At 38.9% G+C, this 20518-nt stretch overlaps 1 protein-coding gene across 1 annotated transcript; it reads left to right on the top strand.

The window, feature by feature from the left end:
• Positions 1-6313: 6313 nt before the first annotated feature.
• On the top strand, positions 6314-7771 carry LOC131681602 (putative uncharacterized protein DDB_G0291608). Its single transcript, XM_058962494.1, has 2 exons — positions 6314-6818; positions 6874-7771. The coding sequence occupies exons 1-2, from the start codon at positions 6446-6448 to the stop codon at positions 7380-7382; spliced, it is 882 nt and encodes a 293-aa protein (XP_058818477.1). The 5' UTR covers positions 6314-6445; the 3' UTR covers positions 7383-7771.
• The last annotated feature ends 12747 nt before the right edge of the window (positions 7772-20518 follow it).

Genomic DNA, 20518 nt, shown 5'->3' with positions numbered 1-20518 from the left:
ACAATTGTCAAAAAATCCCATACGAATTTCAGGCGCGTTGGTCCGGTAGCTAGACTTGTCTGATTTGTTTCAAATTTGGAGCAAGTACTCCTGGTGGAATTACGTACATTTCACCAAACTAGAGAGAATCCAGTACAGGTATACCTCGATAGTACGTTCACCTTCGCTTCGTTTAGCGTACGTACTACCGAATCACAAAAATTGATTTCAAAATATTACTTTTTATGTTTAATATTGAATGAAACTCTTCAAAAATAACATTTATCGCTCAATTAATCACGCTATTAGTGATAAACTACCTTATCACTAGGTACTTAACCCTTAAAGACGCAAACAAATCTTTTAAAATTTCCTAAAAATTGTCTTACAGCTTTGTTACGGTACTACGATAATTTTGAGATGTTTTCGCAATGTTGTCTTAAAACATTGCGCATTTTAAGGTTAATTTTAGAATGTTATGGTTTCCATCAACCAGGGTGATTGAAAATGGCGTGTGAAACATGCTACCATAATCAAAAAATCAATCAAAAGAACTATACTAGACTATACTAGTATAGTTCTTTTAATTATGGTGGCATTTGGTTGAGCATTTTCATAAATGTAAAAGAATTTTTGTAGGGTTTTTTTGAAATTCGTAGGACTTCTTTGAAGTTTTAATACCGTGATACCGGTGTTATCTGTGTGGTCACTTCCTAGCAGAAGTTTCCGTTTTGCGGGTGCGATAGCGTTACAAATCTTCTCAGATATATACACGATCACAGATTTCTCGAAATTTAACAGATTTCCTTGAAGTTAGTATGGCTTCTCAGAAGCTTGTGGAACATGCTGTACCTATAGTATTCCTCGAAATACTTCATTGAAGTTAATTATGAGTTTCATGTAATGTACTTTAGGCTCATAGTCATTTTTCAAAGTTTGATAAAATTTTATAAAATTAGCAGATGCCCCCTTATGTTTAAAAGATTTTCCATAAATCCTTACAATATTCTTGATCCTTTGCGACATTTCCAGAGATTTTCATAAGATCGTAGGATTCTCTTGAAGTTCAGTTCAGTTTGACTTAATCACAGACAGCCGTTAACAAAATATACTGAATACTTTAATACTATTTCTAAACGCTCAGTTTGCATTTCGCAGAATTACCTGAGGTTGGTAAAATATGCGTAAAAATTGTCAATGCTCTGCGGTTTATAGAAAATGTTTGCTTAAAAAATCCCTAAAGTTTGAAGAATTTTCTAAATTCCATAAAACCTTCGAAGGTCTACATTAAAGTTCGTTGAGATACTCTGAAGTTAGCGTGAGTGTCGTACAAATTGTGTGATGTTCTAAGGATGTCCTTGTAAGATAGCAATCTCTCGAAATATAAAGGATTTTCCTGAAACTTGTTCGGTATTAAGTCAAACCGAATTAAGTGACATTGTATTGATTTCGAGAAAAACGAATTTAAGGGGACGCAGCTTTCCTGGGTGCGGTTCCCAACCCCGCACATAGGGTTAGAGATTTTTCCAAAAGAGATTTCTCTAACCCGAAAAGAGACGAATGAATGACCCTAACGTCAAAACCTCTATAATCATAATAAAAAAAAACAAAAAAACGAGTTTAATCTGCTAAAAGTCTAATCTAGTAGGAGAAATTGTGTATCGAGTGCTATCAGTATCTCATTTTTCAAGATTTTGCGACTTGGTCCGGTCTGACTTAACACCGATCACTTGTAGGACTTCTCTAAAGCTTGCAGAATTTTTCTATACTTGATAGATTTGACGTTAAATTTATCACTTGAATTACTGCACATTTGGGAGTTTGAAATACTTTGCTGGACCTGGCAGAACTACTCTGAGTAGTACAGAACTTCTCTACAATATGTAGAAGTTCTCTTGAAACCTAAACTGCCTATGATCGCAAGTCAGTCCCATAAAGATAGGAAAATCCATAGAAAACAGGGCAAATATGCGATCATGGGTAGTACAGAACTTTCATAAAACTCATAAAACCCATTTAGTTGAAATTTACAAAATGAAACGAAATTTTTTTTGTGGGTGTACGTACTATCGAGGCAAAATGTACGTACTATCGAGGGTACGTACTTTCGAGGGTACGTACTAACGAGGGTGCGTACTATCGAGGTATACCTGTGTCGCTGTTTGCGAATTGCCTTGAGTTGCATGGACTCGACCCATATGATGAGTTTATAAGTGCTGGCGGTCATCCTTCCGCTAAAAAACCGATTTTGGGACCTCTCATAACGATTTCTCATTCGATGTGATATTGTGAACCAATGTATGAGCTTAATTCTCAGACACGATTCATGTCCTTGTACTTCGATTACGTGGCTCAGAACATCAATTCATCTTCGTATAACGTTAACCGTGCTCATCCCTTGGCTACTTCTGATCCAACTATATTTTTCGACACATCCACGAAGTAAAAGATTTATGGAATCCCGGATCACATTCGCCCAAGTGGTCCCAAATATTTTCTATAATAAGTACCATCAATTCAACAGCGGAAAAATATTCTACACTGACGGATCAATTCTCGACGGGTCCACAGGCTGCGGGACGGTGGCTACATTCCATTATCCCGAAGGTATCAACGAATGCTTGGTTTAAGGGTGTCCTCTTATATAATTGTGCAAAAAGTATCTAATGTTTGATAATTTTTTTTTGAAGAAGTAAAATAACTTAGACATGTGCGCTATTCTGCAAAATGTTTATTAGGGTTTCATCCATAAAATAATTTTTTTTTTGAGTGTAAGGTGTCAAAAATGGCGTCGAATATGGCGGCTACAGCAAAATGTGTTTTGAAAACCGACCTCATCTGCGGGCACGATACAGGTCGCAATTCGTCGTCTACAAGCAGCAAACCAAAATGATCTTGAAGATTTCATTTCGTAGAGGCGCCCCAAACTAAAAACATGAAAAAATTACAGAATCCAAATGGCGGCCGCTTGAAAATATAGTATCGTTTTTTCGCATGATTTTTCCACTTTGGCCGGCTGTAAAAAATCGTTAATGATCAAAATATAGCGATTTTGTAGGTTACAGCGCCCGAGAATGTTGGCTTCTTTTAGGCGGGCAAAACCCGAAGTGGACTGGTTGAATGGTTGAAAAACGAGAATGCCCGCAGATTCGAAAAATCTTGTTCCGAGAAAGCGGCCATTTTGGACGCCATTTTTGACACTTTACACTCGAAAATTTTTCTTTTATGGATGAAATCTTAATAATCATTTTGCAGAATAGCACACATGTCTAAGTCATTTTACTGCTTCAAAATATGGTTAAACATTAGGTACTTTTTGCCACAATTATATAAGAGGACCCCCTTGCCAAGGCTCATGTTCAACCATTAAACATTTGATGCGCATCTCCGTCGTATAGGCCTTGCTGAAAGTAATCATTGTGTTTGTGAGAACGGCTATCACTATATCGAGCATATTGTTTGGCTGTGTACTGTGTTGCCAAGTCCCAACTAATAGATTCCCTTTGGGGCCCGAGGTAAATTACCCTATGTGCCAGTCCGGGACGTCCTGGCAAGTCGTGATCACCCCTACATTTTACTTATCTATATCTTTTTGAAAACGTTTGATGTCCTAGTTTAATACATTCTCCCCTCTCTCATTCACAGTAGAACCCCGTCAACCTCTCCCTGTGTCTACAATATGGCATTGCTTTACGAGTCTACGATGCATACTCTTCTTGATAACCGTCCATCCAGAACATCATGACATACCTCACCGGCAGATGATATAGAGAATTATCCGAAACATCGAGCCTCCCCTCACCCATGTGATTACAGGCTGGAAACCACCACAATAAAGTGTGTGTATCCGCCACAATAATCAACCAGCAAACGACAATGTAAATTACACAATATGTGTCCCACTTCCTACCTTTTTCCTTTACTAACATAAGAGGGGAGCAAGTCGCCCCCAAATCCGGCTTTCCTTTCCCCACTAATATGAGCCATGCGCTTAAACAAATTAATTATCGGCCTCGATAAGCTACCGCATTTAGGCCTAAATAAACGTATTTAAGAAAAAACTGCATCTTGGGATTTGGTCATTGGACTCTAGCTATTGTACACGTCAACGTCCTTGTTGTTCTTCCTTGTTTCTTGCCCACATAGGTCACGAGTGCGAAGCCTCAGTTCTTGGTAGGGAAAGATGAGTTAAAGTGCACCCCCTAATAAATATGAAGTTAACTTAAGTTATAGAACATTAATTCGGGGGAATTTAATTAATAATACTGTTTAGCCAACATTTTCCTCTGCAATTTAATAAAATATTCAAAAACAAGAAAACTATTCAATTTTTCAAAATCATTAAAATTTACTCTTCGAAATATTAGCGGAGCAAAACACACCGGTGCGAGGTTAAAATAACGTGCCCATAAAATGGAGCAAAAAAGGGACTCGTAGTTTTTTCCACTTTCACGTCAATAATCAAGCTATAATATTTCGATACTCATGAAGAAATATGTTAATACATAATACAATAATACAGTGCATGTATTACTCCAATGAATATGAAAGTTCTAAATACTTAATGGACTAAAATAAACCAATGTAGATCACAATAATGCATTTGTCCTTCGTGCCGATATGACTGCCGAAGATTGGTAAATGTGTTTCGATTCTTCGATACATGATTAAATAGTCATCATTCCACACAATCAAGACCATGCGTATTTCCTACGCCCACTTAATGCCCAGAGGATTACTTTCCTAGTTGGTCAAATAAACACTAAACAAGCAAAGAAATTCGTTTGCTCAGTCCAAAGAAATGTGAGCTCGATTGGCATTCCCCGTCGGATACGTGCTCCCTTACAATACCATTAAATCAAAGAACATTTAAACTTATATACGACAAAATGTGTGCAATTCTGAATATCATAAAAAGAAGACCACTTAGTTGTTTTCAATAAAATGAGATAGAAAAAAAGTTTAATTTTCAAAGATAGCACTGCTTATTCGATTAAAAGGTGTGCCATTTCACGAAAAATCAAAATATCGAAAAATCTTACGTACGAATCCAAAAAACTTTGGGTTTAACCTCTAGGTGAAACCTTCCGGGAGATAAATTTCTGGACAGCCGCCATCTTCTGACAAAATTACTTGAAAAAAAATGTGTTTTTGTGCTTCACAATAAATGAATCCCATTTTACAAGATCTCGATTCATCTCTTTGCTGCCCAAAAAAATCCCGCATTATGGAAACTTTTTCGTGTTCCACAATGGTGTACCCCTTAACTTTGACCCACCATACAATAATACATTGATAATAGTTTTCGGTTGATCATATAGCAACAATATGCATTGATGTAGTTTAGTGATTAAAACTGCCCAAGGCAGAAAATGTTTCCTAGTTATCACATTTCTTCGATATGTACAATATTACAGTACTTATAGACTTTTGGGTGTACATAATGGCTTATAATTACTTAATGAATTTAATTGATCTATTCTAATTTTCCTTATAGATAACCATGACCGTTCGAAATGGTTGCATGTTGAACAAATATAAACGTAATAAATTTGTACCAATCAATATACACGTCAATCCTGTGGAATTCCAATGCTTCCTCGCTAAACCCGCCAGCTGTCTTAAATTATAAACATACCAATGATTTTGAGTAGTGATCGCCGACACGCGCTTACATAGCTCTTATCAAACGTGTCTCCAGTGCAAACTCTCCATCTAATCGAATCGATGGTAATCATTTCCAATTCACAACCTGCACGAAGGAATTTGCATATCGACATGCAGTACTCACACCTCGTTCCATTCATGGACCGGAGTTTTTCGAATCAGGTTGCATCCAGTCAAGCCCAGATAATTGATACGGCATGCATTATCAGATTGCCCACTCGGTTCGGTTTGTTGGAGCTAACTTGTGAAAATTATGGAGCTGACAGCGCGACGAGGAAGTGGACTTCCTATACCGGCCGTTGAAGCGTTGATGTGTGCAGTGAGTGAGTAGGGATGCTGCTGTGGATCTGGTCAGGTTTGTTGATATATCCCACACTACCACGTGCTCCAATCATCGAATGACCAGGTCCTCTCTAAGGTCTGCTCGGTAGTTGGTTTTAGGCATTGCACACTTCCTACGTGGTAAACCATCGGCCCCTGGGTAATTCAGAGCCCCTTCTTCTGGTCTACCCGGTCACATCGTGATATCTTTTTGGTTTGGAGTAGTTCCCTTTACGATATAAAAGACCCTGCACATATCAACGCTGCATTCATTTATCAATCATAAAGCAGCAGCAGCAGCAGTGCAAGTGCAGTGAAATTACGCATGGTGTAAGGTGGCAGACACATAAAGGGAAAAACAACTTAGTGGTAGCTAGCAGATCGTGAAGCGGCACAGATTTTCTTTCACTTCCCACTTGCTCGGACGACGAACTTGTTGTGGTTAGTTTGGTGCCAATTAGGCGCAAAGAAAAAAAATATGAAAACAATTTTGTGGTTAATTAGTTTGGTGGCGTTGGTTCTTGACCTTACGTATGCGGAACCCGAACCGGTTGTGCCGGAAGCGCGGAAAACGCGACATCCGTCCAGTTCTCCAACCGTCTATAATTCAATATCAGGACCTGACAGTGAAACCTTGAGTAAACTTCAGAATCAAGTGGCACCGTCAGGGCAGATTCCACTGAAACAGATTGGACAACCTCTTAGAACATCGGAAGCATCACCTGCCTACGTTGGAACTTTAAACCAGCCCCTGAGCAGTCATGTGCCGACTTCTACCCATCAGAACATTGCTGGTCAGTATTACATGGCAATGACACCGCACGGTACGGGCAATCAATTGCTGGCTCCAGGTATGTTGATTGATACTGATTTCGATTCAAATCCTGACGCTCCCTTCCATTTCAGCGACCACTCCACTGATCATGCAATACATCAACCCACAGGGACAGCCCACTGGAGGACTTCAGTACATTCAACTGCTACGACCAATTCTCTACCCATACAACACCCAATACGCCCAACCATCCTACGTTCAACAGCAGCAGCAACCGGCCGCTATCAATCAGCACCAGCACCAGCACCTGCACCACCCGCATACCCTGTCCCATTACTCCGCGCATCCATCGCCAACTTCGCCGCCCAATTCGCAACCCACCACTCAATCCAGCTTCGTTCCCTTCCAGCCCTCTTCACTGGCACAGTACGCAGCAGCAACAACCGCTAGTCATCATCTGCAATCACCACTAGCCTACAATCAACCCGTCGGTCAGTATTCCAGCCCTATGATCTCCTACTACCCACCGAGAATCTCGCTTATCAACCCACCGGGAGATATGAATCTCAACACCAACGAGTATATGCCTCCACCGGGGGATCATGTCTTCATCAAAGGTGTCAAGTCGATTAGAGCCTAGGTGAGCTAGGATGATATGCTGTTATCCCACAAAGAGCCTGGTTGTGATCTCACCCCAGCACTAAACTACATTTCGTTCCGATTCCAAAAACAAAATAGGATACTAGAACTGCACAACAAACCATTAAATATTCCATCAATGATCATCGAATGAGTGTGGTGAAAACAAAATACAAACTGATCACATTATACTGCTTGTATCTCATGTTTCGTTCGGTAATGAGATTTCATTATTTATGATATTTAATAATGTGCTGTTGAATAATATTTAAGACCAAATCAACCAACAGTTAAAATTTGAGGCCTAAGATTGAGCCTTAAAATGAAGAAATTAGATCAATGTAGAAAAATGTACAAAGACATCTTGTTTTAGTTATCTAAAAAACAAAATAGTTAGATAGTTCATTAACAAATGATGTATTGAAATACAGTTTTCAAGTGCAAAAAATTAAACACATTTACAATTATACAATTTTTTGGAATTATGTGGCTTTGTGACAAATTTGGATTTGCTTTACTAATTTTAAATATATGCATTCTTGAGAAATTTTCTTGTTCGCATAATTCAAATTCAATTTCATAATTCTCTTCGAAGTTCGAATAAATCCAACGCCCGTTTATACTAAACTTATTGATTTTTTTGTTAGTTTTCGATGCACCGCAGTTTCAGACAGTTAGGGGAGTGTCTCCAGTTTTGTTTTCTATCCATAAAATTTGTTTAACTTATTTGAATACTATAAAATCTATGACTGTGTGAAACTTGTAACCAACTTCCGGTGCAAAAAAAGTTCATTGATATAGATTCCGATTCAGCAATATTCTGAGGAGATATGTTAAGGAGTTACATACCTTCATACTTTTTTTTTTAAAATAGATTTTTTTTATAACTTTATCTGAAAGCCCTTGAGAATGTTTTCCTAAATTTTGATACAGATCGGAGAAATAGATCGAAAGTTACAGCGCTTACAAGCGCGCTTCGTCTACCAAGAGCAGTGGTAACATGTAATTTTAAACTCGATTATTTTCGAAATGTCACCACTTCTATGGAACCTTGTCACAAGTGCGTGCGGTGAACAAATTTGATTGCGTTTAATTTCCTAAAAAAATCCGCAACTTTTGGTGTATATATTGTCATACTTTTTCAGCGGCTTCTAATTAATTGCCTTTTGGTCGAATTTCTTGCACTGTGCAATGGCTTGTTGAGGACTCCTAATGCGCTTGGGTTTCTGACGTATGGTGTCATCGATGATTATCACATAATAATCACCAGTATTAACGCACTTTTTGATTTGATGCAACAAGCCTTATGTGTTGCTGAGCAATGGTGTCTTCATGTTGAAAACAAAAACATGAATGGTGCTTTTCACGCAAAGAAGGATTACAACCGGAGCTCGTCCATTGCAGTTCTTTGACTCTGAAATTATTATCGCAGATCAAGTTGAGTACGTTGGGGTAAGTTTTGACTCAAAAATTAATTGGACAGCTCACATCGACTTCAGGATCAAGAAAGCTTCGGCAAATATTGGGGACTCAAACCCAAGTACATTCAGTGGATCTACACAACAATTGTTAGACCAATACTAGCATACGGGTGCCTTGTTTGATGACAGAGGGGGAGAAGTCATGACAATTCAATCAAAGTTAAACCATCTTCAGAGGATAGTCTTGATTGCGATGACTGGTGCGCTTTCGATAACACCTACTGCTGCTCTAGAGGCACTCTTGAACATAAAGCCTGTGTTTCTGAAACAAGAAGCACTTTCTTTTGCATACCGTCTTAAGGTTACTGGGCTCTGGAACAGTATCCATAATTACTTAGGATGAGTATACACTTGCTCCCAGTAACCTTAAACTCACGTGTCCTTTCAGAACTTTCAATATGAGAATTCCTCTTCGCGAGGAATGGCTGTCTGGCTGGATGGAGCGACAACTTGAAGAATGCGTAGTTTGTTATACTGACGGTTCTTTGTTGGAGGGCCGAGCCGGTGCTGGTGTCTATTGTCATGAAATGAGATTAAACCAATCTCATTCGCTCTTGGTAGATACTGTACCGTATTTCAAGCAGAAATCTTTGCGATTATGTGTGGCGTACAATAAGCACTTCAACAGGAAATTTGCGGTAAAATAATCTATTTTTGCTCTGACAGCCAGGCTGTCCTGAAAGCACTTAGTTCGCAGATTCGAGATTGAAATTAGTAATCGCATGTCGAACTCAAATCGTAGAACTTGGCATTTCATATGCTATCTACATTCTATGGGTACCCGGTCATTCTGGTATTACTATAAAAGAATGGGCGGACGAATTGGCTAGAGCTGGTGCTGCGACTGACTTCGTTGGTCCAGAATCAGTTCTACCACTGTCGATAAGTTGGATAAAGCCCCAGGTTCGATATTGGGCTGCATCCGAACATGCCAACCATTGGCGTAGCTTGCGCCAACTTGCATTCAAACAAAGACTTTTCTGCCAGATGTGAGTCCGAAAATGCCAAAGAATTTTTTGCCAAGCACAACTGCAGTATTCTAGTCAGGGCACTGGCTGGAAATTGCAAACTCAATTATCACATGGCTACTATTCAGCGCGCTGAGAATTATTCATATGATCTTTGTGAACCCGATAACGAAACATCATCATTATGCAACTGCCCTGTAGCAATGCAATTAAAGTTCCGGATTTTTGGCTCTCCACCTATAAATGAACCTATATACAGAGAGCTGAAACTGAAGGATATGCTATTAATCCTAACCCAGTGTGGTAAAGAGCTATAGTTTTAGCCGTATTTAACAACATCTCTTCGGGGGTGTTGTCGTTCCGTTATCTCAATATGCCCTCAGTGGTGTTGATATATCCGCTTATTGCCTAAAAAAATTCTAAATGCCCACGGGCAGGCCCGTGCGCAAGGGAAAAATTTTGGGGGTTCAAATCCCCCCATGAGGGTTTCGATTTACTTTTAAAAAATTATGAACTTCCTGTTCAGGAAATAAATATACTGCAAACCATTTTGACACATAAAATGTCATTGAGTTCAATCACTCTAGAAACAAGTTGATGAAGAAAACAAGGAAGAAACCCTACGAGGGTGGCTGGAAAGGGATGTATATCAAGTTGATCGGTTTCTCTGATAGTACACGTTTCGAGAAGTTTCGATATTAGCAACAGTTGTGAGTAGACCAGTTCCACAGCAGATGTCGGTCAGCGGACTAGAACGGGTACTATGAAAGAAAAATACGAGGTTGGAGAAAATCGTGATATCTTTATCTAGAGAAATTTCACCGCCGATGATCACTCCGCCGAAGTGGCCGACAGCTAAGTGGATCGGTATCAGGTGAAAGTGGGCATCGGTATCAGGTGAAATACCGCCACAAAAGAACTCTCAGATAGCAGATAAATAGGAACGAGTAGCGTCAAAAAGGATAAGAAACCCTGCGAAGGTGCTTGTGAAGAAATATAAATCATTATGTTCGACACCTCCGGATCGGGTTGCGTCTCGACAGGTTGTAGCCGACCAGATCAGGTCAGATAAACCGTTGGACATCGAGCAAAGAAAAGCAGCTATGGACAAAACCAAGAACCAGGTTTAGTCAGCAGGCTTAACTACTGCAGACCAATTCGAATCTACTACGAGCCAGCAGGCAGCGGTGCCTGTTGATGATTGCTTCTCGATAATAAACATTTACTCAATCTGTTCAGCTGAGACGATTGGTATACAAGACTCGGCTCCCTTGGCCTAGGAAAAAATCTTCTATGTTCCTTTTAAAAGAAACGTAAAAAATCAAAACCCTCTCCTTGAGAATATTCTGCGCACGGGCCTGTCTCTAGGTCTTATACATCGTATCATATTATTTGGGTTCGTAATTACCTTGTCATTTGGATGATTTTCAGTAAGCGCATAAGTCATTATTTACATATAAAATCATATTGTGCCTATGCTTTATATCAATTATGTTCATTGTATTAAATATTTTCATATTATTTATTATACTCATTTAGTGCTTTGCATTGCATTGTCATTGAATTCATTGCATATCTTATGTACATACATGAGCATTAATTACAGGACATATATTGATTTGATAATTTGTTATCCATTTAACTTACTTCCAGAGTGAGAACACGACAAAGCAGGTGGCTCTCTTCAGACACACAACATTGCCATACCATAAAGGGCGAACACGAAATTATTGCGACACATTCAACAGGGCATAACTTTTTTACCATTGGATAAAAATGAACCAAATTTTGCACATTTTCTTATTGATGTGTATTGTGTACATGCTGTCAAACTCGAAGTCGTGTTTTTCGGTTCAACGAAAATGGAGGTGAACCAACGCGAGTCGAGAGAACAAATTCTTTCCAAACACCTGGAATTTCCTGACCTGTCGCACCGGCAGTTGGGAAAAATGTTGAACATTCACCATTCAACCGTCTCCAGAGTGTTGAAGCGGTTCCAGGAGCGGTTGACGTTGAACCACGGCGAAGGAGCTGGAAGAAAACCGGGACCGGAGAACAAAAAAACGGAGGGAAAGGTGAAGCGGATGATTAAAGCAAATCCCAAAGTCTCAAGCCGTGATTTGGCTAAAAAGATCGGCATGTCGCAGAGCTACGTCCTGAGTGCAAAAAAGAGAGCTGGATTACATACATACAAGGTACAGAACTTCCCAAACCGCGATGAGCGGCAACAATCGACGGCTAAAACTCTGGCACGGAAGCTCTACGAGAAGATGGTGACAAAATATGGCTGCTGTGTGATGGACGACGAAACGTATATAAAAGCCGATTTTAAGCAAATTCCGGGGTTGGAGTTTTTCACCGGCAAGAGCAAGTTCTATGTGGACGACAAATTTAAGAAGAAGAAAATGTCGAAGTTCGCCTCCAGATATCTCATTTGGCAGGCCATCTGCCCTTGCGGACTGAGGAGTGAGCCTTTCGTGACGAAGGGCACAGTAAATGGCGAGATCTACAAATCTGAGTGCCTCGAGAAGCGCCTTTTGCCGTTCTTGCAGCAGCACGACGAAGCTCCGCTATTTTGACCAGATTTGGCATCATGCCACTATTCTTGCCACATACTTATTTATTTATCTATTTATATATCATTTTATTTATTTATTTTTTATTTTATTCACATAATATTGTAATATTGACGTTATATGCATATGATTTACTGGTTGAGGAGGGTGCATCAGGGTATCATTGAAATTACAACTGGACAATGAAGTGGCAAGCCAATCGGAGTTAAGGAGGAAAAGTGTTCGTCGTTCACGACAGATGATTTTCTCTCCAAAAGTTGTAAACAATTTGACGCGCTCTTCGCTCTTCTTCAAACAGACCGTTCCGTGGAAAGGTTGACAAGTATCGCGAAATTCGTTACTCAATCTGTTGGATCATATTGTTGGAAGAAGATTCTTTGATTACCGCGGATATTGAGTAGGTGTAACTGATAACGGGTCCGCCACCCCTATTTTGGCCCTTCATACAGCGGTATGCTGAATGCAGAATGGTAACAAAATTTGAGCGAACTGTTAAGAGGATCCGCATGCAGAGCAAGACTCAAGCTAGGATGGTGGCTACTCACATACATAGGGGAACCCAGTGCTATACGGACCTACTTAAGCAAATCGCCCTATTAGGTGGATAGACGTGAGAAAATTTACCGGTCAAAGGTCTTAATTGTTAGTTTGAAACCTCAGCTACATTTTGATGCCATAAAAGGTTCATTTTCATTACTCAATGGCAGCGCTAGGTGACGATTTGCAAACCTTTATGGTTTCCCATCCTTTTACAATGTAGGGGTACGAGGCAATTTAGCCGTGATTTTTCTTTATTTTTTTTGCAATGGAATTATGTTTACCTATAAAATATTTATCCTTTACAAAAACTTAATCTGGTATGTCACAGAGCTGTCAATTGGCGACCCATGTATTTTCTTTGCTGTAGCGTGTGCAAATGTGTGCGCAGCCGCAAGCCGCTGAACGGTGGTTGACGGAATAGGGGTCCGACTAGCCCCGATCGCTCATTTCGCACAAATGTGGTGAGCGTCTCGAAAATATTTGTGTTTTCACCCAAACAAAAATCATTTCATAAAATAGGAGCCTCAAGCTTTCCAAAACACTTACCATTTATTTTTCACTTATTATTTTATATTATTAGTTGCTTTAATCACGGTTTTTCCATTATAATGATTTATGTTTTGAGAATGGCAAAAAAACGAAACACGTTGCATCTCTTTTCTACAAAGAAACAAAGAATCGAATTCAGCTCTCAAAATTAATGTTTCGGAATAGCGGTTCCACGAATATGTACGATAGTCAGAAAGTCTTGCTATTTTCTGAGAAATCGAGAGGGTCCGAATTACCCCCACTGTCTTAATAGCCCCAGGTTCCCCTACATACAAAACTCTTTCTTTTTACTTATTGTGGGCAATTCAAGGTATAAAAGCACTCTTTACTTCTAATATTGCGCATCGTTAATAGGTCATCTTTGATCGAAAATAATTTTCCCGGCATTTTTGGTAATTATCAGACAATTGGGTCATTAATTGTGGAATAAAATTCTCTTTTTATGTCATAAACCGATATAGCTCATCTTTCTAAAAATCGTGAAGACTTCAGAAGAATTTTTAATTGATTTTATAAAAATATATAAACACGTCCTCGTTTGATCTTCCTTGACAGTGAATTTGGCCATACGGGTTAGCATTTTTGACAGTTATCGCAGTAAAAGGATAGGGATCAAGGTAGTTCAATTGAAGGTGTGGTATTAATAATTTAATTTTAAAAAAATCATTTTTATTTTTTATTTTGCATACAAAAATGTGAAAAAAAGTTCGATTATGTAGGGAAAAGTAGCCCAATTCGGACCGCTGGCTAATTTGGAACCCCAGCTGTTTCTCAGCTATAATTATATTATAATAAGCGTATATATCATTTTCATGGCTCTCATAAAACTCTTTTCTATCTCACAAAATTTTGCGGTTCTCAGTTTTCGTGTGCCTGCGCTAGAAGCGAATGTTGTTTCGGAGCACATTTTTGAAAATGTGTAAGCTGAAAAACAAGATTTTTCTGACAACAACAGTCAATTAATTAAAGTACATTTTCGTGATTTTTGATCTGCCGGGTATCTTTTATTTAATATCTTGTTTTGAGTGAAACTATCAACTGCTTTCGTTAAATTGGTGTGTGAATAATAGAATATGGGTTGATCCACTTCGGACCTTTTGTCGTATATACGATCTAATACGCGATCGCGTAAAACCATTTGAGAGGAAAGTGTGCGCAGTTGGTCGAGCTTTCAGTAAAATATAAGTTTTCGCAAATCGGTTGACAGATTTCGACGTTATAGCTCATAGCCTGTTTTTAGGCCAAAATAGGAATTCATTTTTTTGTTGCGAAAAATCGATAAGAAATGGGTTGTCCGAATTGGAACAGGGTTGGGGTAATTCGGACCTTTCATGCACTTTTGTGCATAACCGGTTATACACAGTATGGTAAAAGATCGCAAAAAGTCGACTTAGAAAAAAATATTTATTTGTGAATCGGTTGACACGTTCCAGTTCTATAGCTCATAAACCCTTACTAGGTCCCAATTGATCCAGTTCCCCTATCTTTAACGTTAGCTGCATCGGAAAAAATCGAAAAAAGTATCTGGCATCTCTGAGCTCAGTTGCTTGTTGAACGGCAGGCGAAGCAGATCACTGCGCTGCGTGTTTTCACAACCAGGGTTACCACATATACAGATTATTCTGTATTTTACAGATTTTTCAAGATACTTTACGACCAAGTTTCTATATATAGTAGGGAACGGTGGGGAGTTGTGAACATTGTTTTGTTTTCGGGGCATAACTACCATAAACATCGGTCGATTTTTGAAATTTGACCTGGTATTTGTAAAGGACATCTTACTACATCTACAGGCTGAAGCAATAATTTAAAATAATCGTTATCTTCTTTTAAATATGGTAGAATGCGTGAAATAGGCATTTTTTGTTTGGTGGAGAGTTGTGAACCATCGCAAAAAGTAGAAGAAATGGAATATGTTTGTGGTTTATTTTTATTAGGGCTATAGAAGATAAATTATAAGATAATTCTATACTAAATATGAGATGGAAAAGTGATCTGATTCGCAATGCGTAGATGAAAAAATGATTCGCGCCAAGCCACCTGAATTTGCGGTTGCGGCACGGGGTGATTAAAATTGTGGTAGAATCCTGTTCTTCGCATTAAAGTTTAACCTTTTAATATCATAATATGTATGAGTCATCCCTGATTTTAGAATTATGATGCTGTTCATTTTTGAAAAAAAAACTTTAATCCACTGAAATGTATGGTTCACAACTACCCACTTTACATATCTTCGAAAAATACGTATCTCCCACACTAAAGTTTCTTCCAAATTTTTTGCACTAATTTACTTTGAAATAAGCTACATAACGGGGCTCCACATACCAGAAATACAATTAAGTAAAAAACTTCTTGTTTGGTGTATTTATTCGCTAGTTACCTGAACATGAAGGGCATGAATTAATGAAAGAGTTGCTAATGAGAAAGTGTCGTTATGGCAGTGGAAACATTTAAAAGTAGTTATCACATTTTTTCAATCATAGCTTAGCGGGAATTGACGGTGTTCCCAACTTCCCTTGGTTCACAACTCCCCACCGCCCCCTACAGTGTAGGTGTGTAGTACCCAGCCTATCAGAATTGCGAATAACACCTAAAAAACATACTATGCCGTTCAGATCTTAAGCAACCGCTAAGGTGTGGAACAAAAACAATCTGACTGTTATATTTGTGATTGGTTATCACAATTAATTTTTCATTGACAAAAATATTGTTTTTGGAAAGCTTCTAGAATTCAGATTTTCGATTCAGAATTTTTCTCCCGTGATGCAGATTTCCAGATTTTTTCACGAAGAAATACAGATTTCAATGTGGCAACCCCGTTCACAGCCAGTGTAGCTGAGTGAGAAGTCCGTTAGCATTTCCATACATAGAGATGAAACTAATTTGAAAAGAAACCTCATTTGAATTAGTCGTCAGAATTGGTCAAATTTACTATGCTTGAACGCCTAAAATTTTTGTTCGGATATTTTAGTGTTATCCAAGCTTCTCTTCAAAAAACAATGATTTATGAGAAGTTATGCAGCCACTTAAAACACCTGTATCAATTTTGTGCACATTTGAATCCCAAAAATGAGCAAAGACACCGCTGCAAACGTCCAATTTTGAAGACCTAGCAATGGTAAGATCACGTTTGTAACATTAAATGCGGATCACGAAAACTTTCGTGACCATAGCATTGAATAATGGCAGTTTGCAGATGATACACTCTTGTGCTCTTGATCTTTTGCCTAGTTGACATTCAAGGGCAATGTGCTATTGTCTGTGGACCAAAAGGTTAACCTCTGCTTTTATGACTGTATAAAGTAGCAGTGTATTTTGGATGAAAACAAAAGGTTTACACACGCCCCAACCATTTTACACGTACGATTCGTTCGTCGATCGCATTTTCCAAGGTTTAACATTTATACTAAGGTTGGCGAAGATACGTCGGAATGTCGTCAATGGATCCGATCTGCTAACCTTATATCTTTCCGTGTGATACTAGAAATATAAGAACAGGTAATAGACCAATACATGAGCGAGAGAGAGTGATAGTACCAGATAATTTCGGTAATTACTTGATCTAAAATCGATGAAATACTTTTACAAATTCATTTTAAGGGAGAATAAGAGCTTTTAACTCTGTTTTCTGACATATTCAATTTTTTTTGGAAATAGAAAGGTAAAATGGATTGAGGTTTTTTTTACATATTTTCCAGCTTTTTACGTGCCATAATGGCGGTCTAAATTGTTCAGTTCGTAATATGTTTAACGGCTCTTTTTTGACAATAATCGTTTATGTCAACCGGCCAGTGAGATTAAGTCATCCTACGTTAGTCCAATGCGTTGGATGTTTATTCAATGAACGCCCGACATCTTTAACTGGGCGTTGCTGTCAAGCTGGCGTAAACGATTATTATCAAAAAGGGCAATTATACGTATTACGAAATGATCAATTTAGACCGCCATTATGGCACGTAAAAAGCTGGATACTGAGGCTCCAGCACACACAAAATATTTACACGATTCTGACCCAGTCCCACTGAACGAGTACCAGTGAGGTACACGAATTGACCTCCCTGGATACCTTACCTAAGAAGGTGAAAGAATTTAAAATCTAATTGCGTTTGATGAAGTTTAGTTTGCAAATGCTCGGTAGTTAAGATTTTTTTTGATAGCTGCATAAGCCAAATAAGCTACAATAACTAATTCAAAAACAAAATGATAATGGCAAACAAGATTAAATATGAAGAGTCAAATGGCTAAATACTAATAATGAACAATATGTAAAATAACAACAAAAACTAGAATGAACCAAAAATGTATGTAAATGTTAACATTTTTTCATATTTGTGTTTGGATTGGAATTGGAACAGAAATAACTAAAGCTGCGGTAAGTATGATTTGATATGATGACAACCGGAAAATGATTAAAACAGGCTCGACACCCTAAGTGATACATAGCTGCAAGGATACTTCTAATTCAAGGATGATCAATTGTCTGGATTCAAGAGCAACGCTCTAGGAAATAATGAAGACTGAAATGATCAATGATCGCCGTGCGTTACGTGTAGTTGAAGTAGTCTAACGATAGGCGTTTCTTCAGTTCACAGTCTCTAGGGGTTACTTTATCCCAATAGCAGAGACCGAACATGAAATGATGAGTTTAAAAAAACACTTGCTCGTGTCAATACGATTTCTTCACATAGCCTCTACGCGGTAGCTTAACATGGAAGACTCTATACAAGATAATGAGCCTATTTCGGTCCTAATAGGAAGGATAAGGAAACATATTTCTTTAATTACATGGCCTTCAATTCATAAAATGCCTATTAGTTAGTAGGGTGATGATAAACCTATTTTCGCCATGTTTCTATTATCACCCTACCCATTTGAAGCCGTTGGTTAGAGCAGCGTCTACCATCTTTGTTCAACGTATTGAGTCAAATGGTAGCGCAACAATAGGGTCACTCGATTCGAATTTTCGTTGCGCTCAAACACGTGAATTTCACCGTTTTCGGCACATAGGTGTTATGTTGGTTCTTAACAACGAAGCAAAGCTGTTGATGTCAATTTGTACGTATTCCATTGATTGTAGGTCGAGTAATTAATAAATTAGTGAGGCACCCCCTTAGTGTGGTGAAAATAGGCCAATATCTTTGCTTCCTAAGAATCAGTATTATGAGGAAAAGGGTCTGAAAACGGTAAAATACTCTCGTTTAACCGCAATGAAAACCCGATTCGAATGTCCTAATATCTACCCCCATGAACAGATTTTGTGGATTGCATTTTCGAAGAGAAGAACAAGAGGAGAAGCCACTGGAGGTTGTCATTTCTACTTTTGTTTTAAACTACAACACCAGTGCAATCCACTGTCCTGGTGTATTTCAATGGAAGAAGGCAAAGGATAACAGACACTGCTCTAACCAACGGCTTTCAATGGACAGGTTGATAATATGAATGATGTTAAGAAAGGCTCATTACGCTATGTGAATAAATCTTCAATTGTCAAATTAAGAGTATTATTACCATTTCGTAAATCGCCAGTTATCCACAACAGAAATTAGGTTGAATTTTATAGATTGCGTGAACACTTATTATTAAAAGAAGTATTATACAAAAGACCACCCAATACGTGTTATTTTATAAATCGTAGGCAAAACCAGAAATATATGAAAGGTTCCGACAAAATGATTCAGGTGCTACGCAGTAAGAGTCACAACAATCAGTTCAGTTAGTTTGGGCGGCAAACATGCGGCCGTTAACTGGTCGTACCACCGCTGCTGACACATACCTACATTTAAGCAGCAAGCAGATAAGCACGCATTGAAGCGGCAAGGCGGGTGATCTGAAAAAAATGAACCGGCAAAGTGCGTCCAACGGTGGTCAGTCGGCATAACATTTCACACGGTTCCTCTCTAGACGGCAACCGACAATGCGGACATGGCGCATAGGGCAGTGTAGACGAGACCTGCGTAGACTCGAAGACAGCAACTTCACCATCAGTTAAAACAATCTAAAGCGCTGTTTCGGATGCATGTTCGTTTGATTTAGTTTTCTTCCATCTGGTGCCCGGACCGCTTTGTTTTTGCGTAATTAAAACATTACTCACCACGGTCAGCGTATGTTGGATTTCTCCCTTTATTTTTCTTCAATGACCAGTGACACATTATTGGCACCCTGATTGACAGGGACATATAGACGTAACTTTTAACTCTTTCTTCAAATATTGTTGCGCAACAACAACATAAAAGCAACCGGTTGCATTGGGTGCAATAGAATCGCAGTTGAAATATATTTATCGAACCTGTCAGGTACGGAGTCCACAATCGATCCCGCTTTTCCACACTCTGCGTAAGTTCTTTCATACTATACAACCTATTCGTATTGCATCGCAGGGGGAGGGCATATGATTGAAGAACACTTATGTTTTCTCAAGAAAATATTAGAGTAGTTAACCTGATCTGGTGTTTATAGCCCACTCTTACTGAGATCTCAGCTTTGAGCGGTCAATTACTTTCACTGGCGGACTGTCAGTCAAGGCGCAGCATCACTAATCGTAGCCAATTACTAACTTCGAACGGTATCAATTATACGATTTATCTTCGTAGTAAACGTTGGAACGGTACTATTACTGCGTCCGCGCAGCAATCGTAAATACTCACGAGCACAACATTGTACCGTCGTAGTACACTTCCGCGCCATGCCAGCTGCCAGTGGTCAGTCGGCTCGTGCTGTGGGAGTAAACTGTTGAATGTTCAGAGTGCAAGATCGGCTTAGTCACGAAGATTTTCTGCTACTCCCTTGTTCGGAGGTACCTTGCTGATGGTTGGTATCATCCATCAATTGGTTAATTGAGTTGTTGGGATCTTTCAACTTGTTGCACGGGGAGTGAGTTGTAAAATGAAATAGGGTGGAAGAATCGTTGTCTCGGTTGCTGATGTCGGAACTGATTGCAATGGATTGCTCTTCTACCCGAAGTAGTAAAAAGATGTTTGATTGCTGAGAATGAACCTGATGTGAATCGTGCTGAATGAATTAAAT

The sequence above is a fragment of the Topomyia yanbarensis genome, chromosome 2, assembly GCF_030247195.1.
Source record: "Topomyia yanbarensis strain Yona2022 chromosome 2, ASM3024719v1, whole genome shotgun sequence".
NCBI classification, from domain to species: domain Eukaryota; kingdom Metazoa; phylum Arthropoda; class Insecta; order Diptera; family Culicidae; genus Topomyia; species Topomyia yanbarensis.
This window is presented reverse-complemented; position numbering and strand designations above follow the sequence as displayed.

Coding starts and splice junctions, on each gene's coding strand:
- LOC131681602 (XM_058962494.1), top strand. CDS start 6,446: ATGAAAACAATTTTGTGGTTAATTAGTTTGGTGGCGTTGGTTCTTGAC. Junction 6,819..6,873: donor CAATCAATTGCTGGCTCCAG/GTATGTTGATTG, acceptor CTTCCATTTCAG/CGACCACTCCACTGATCATG.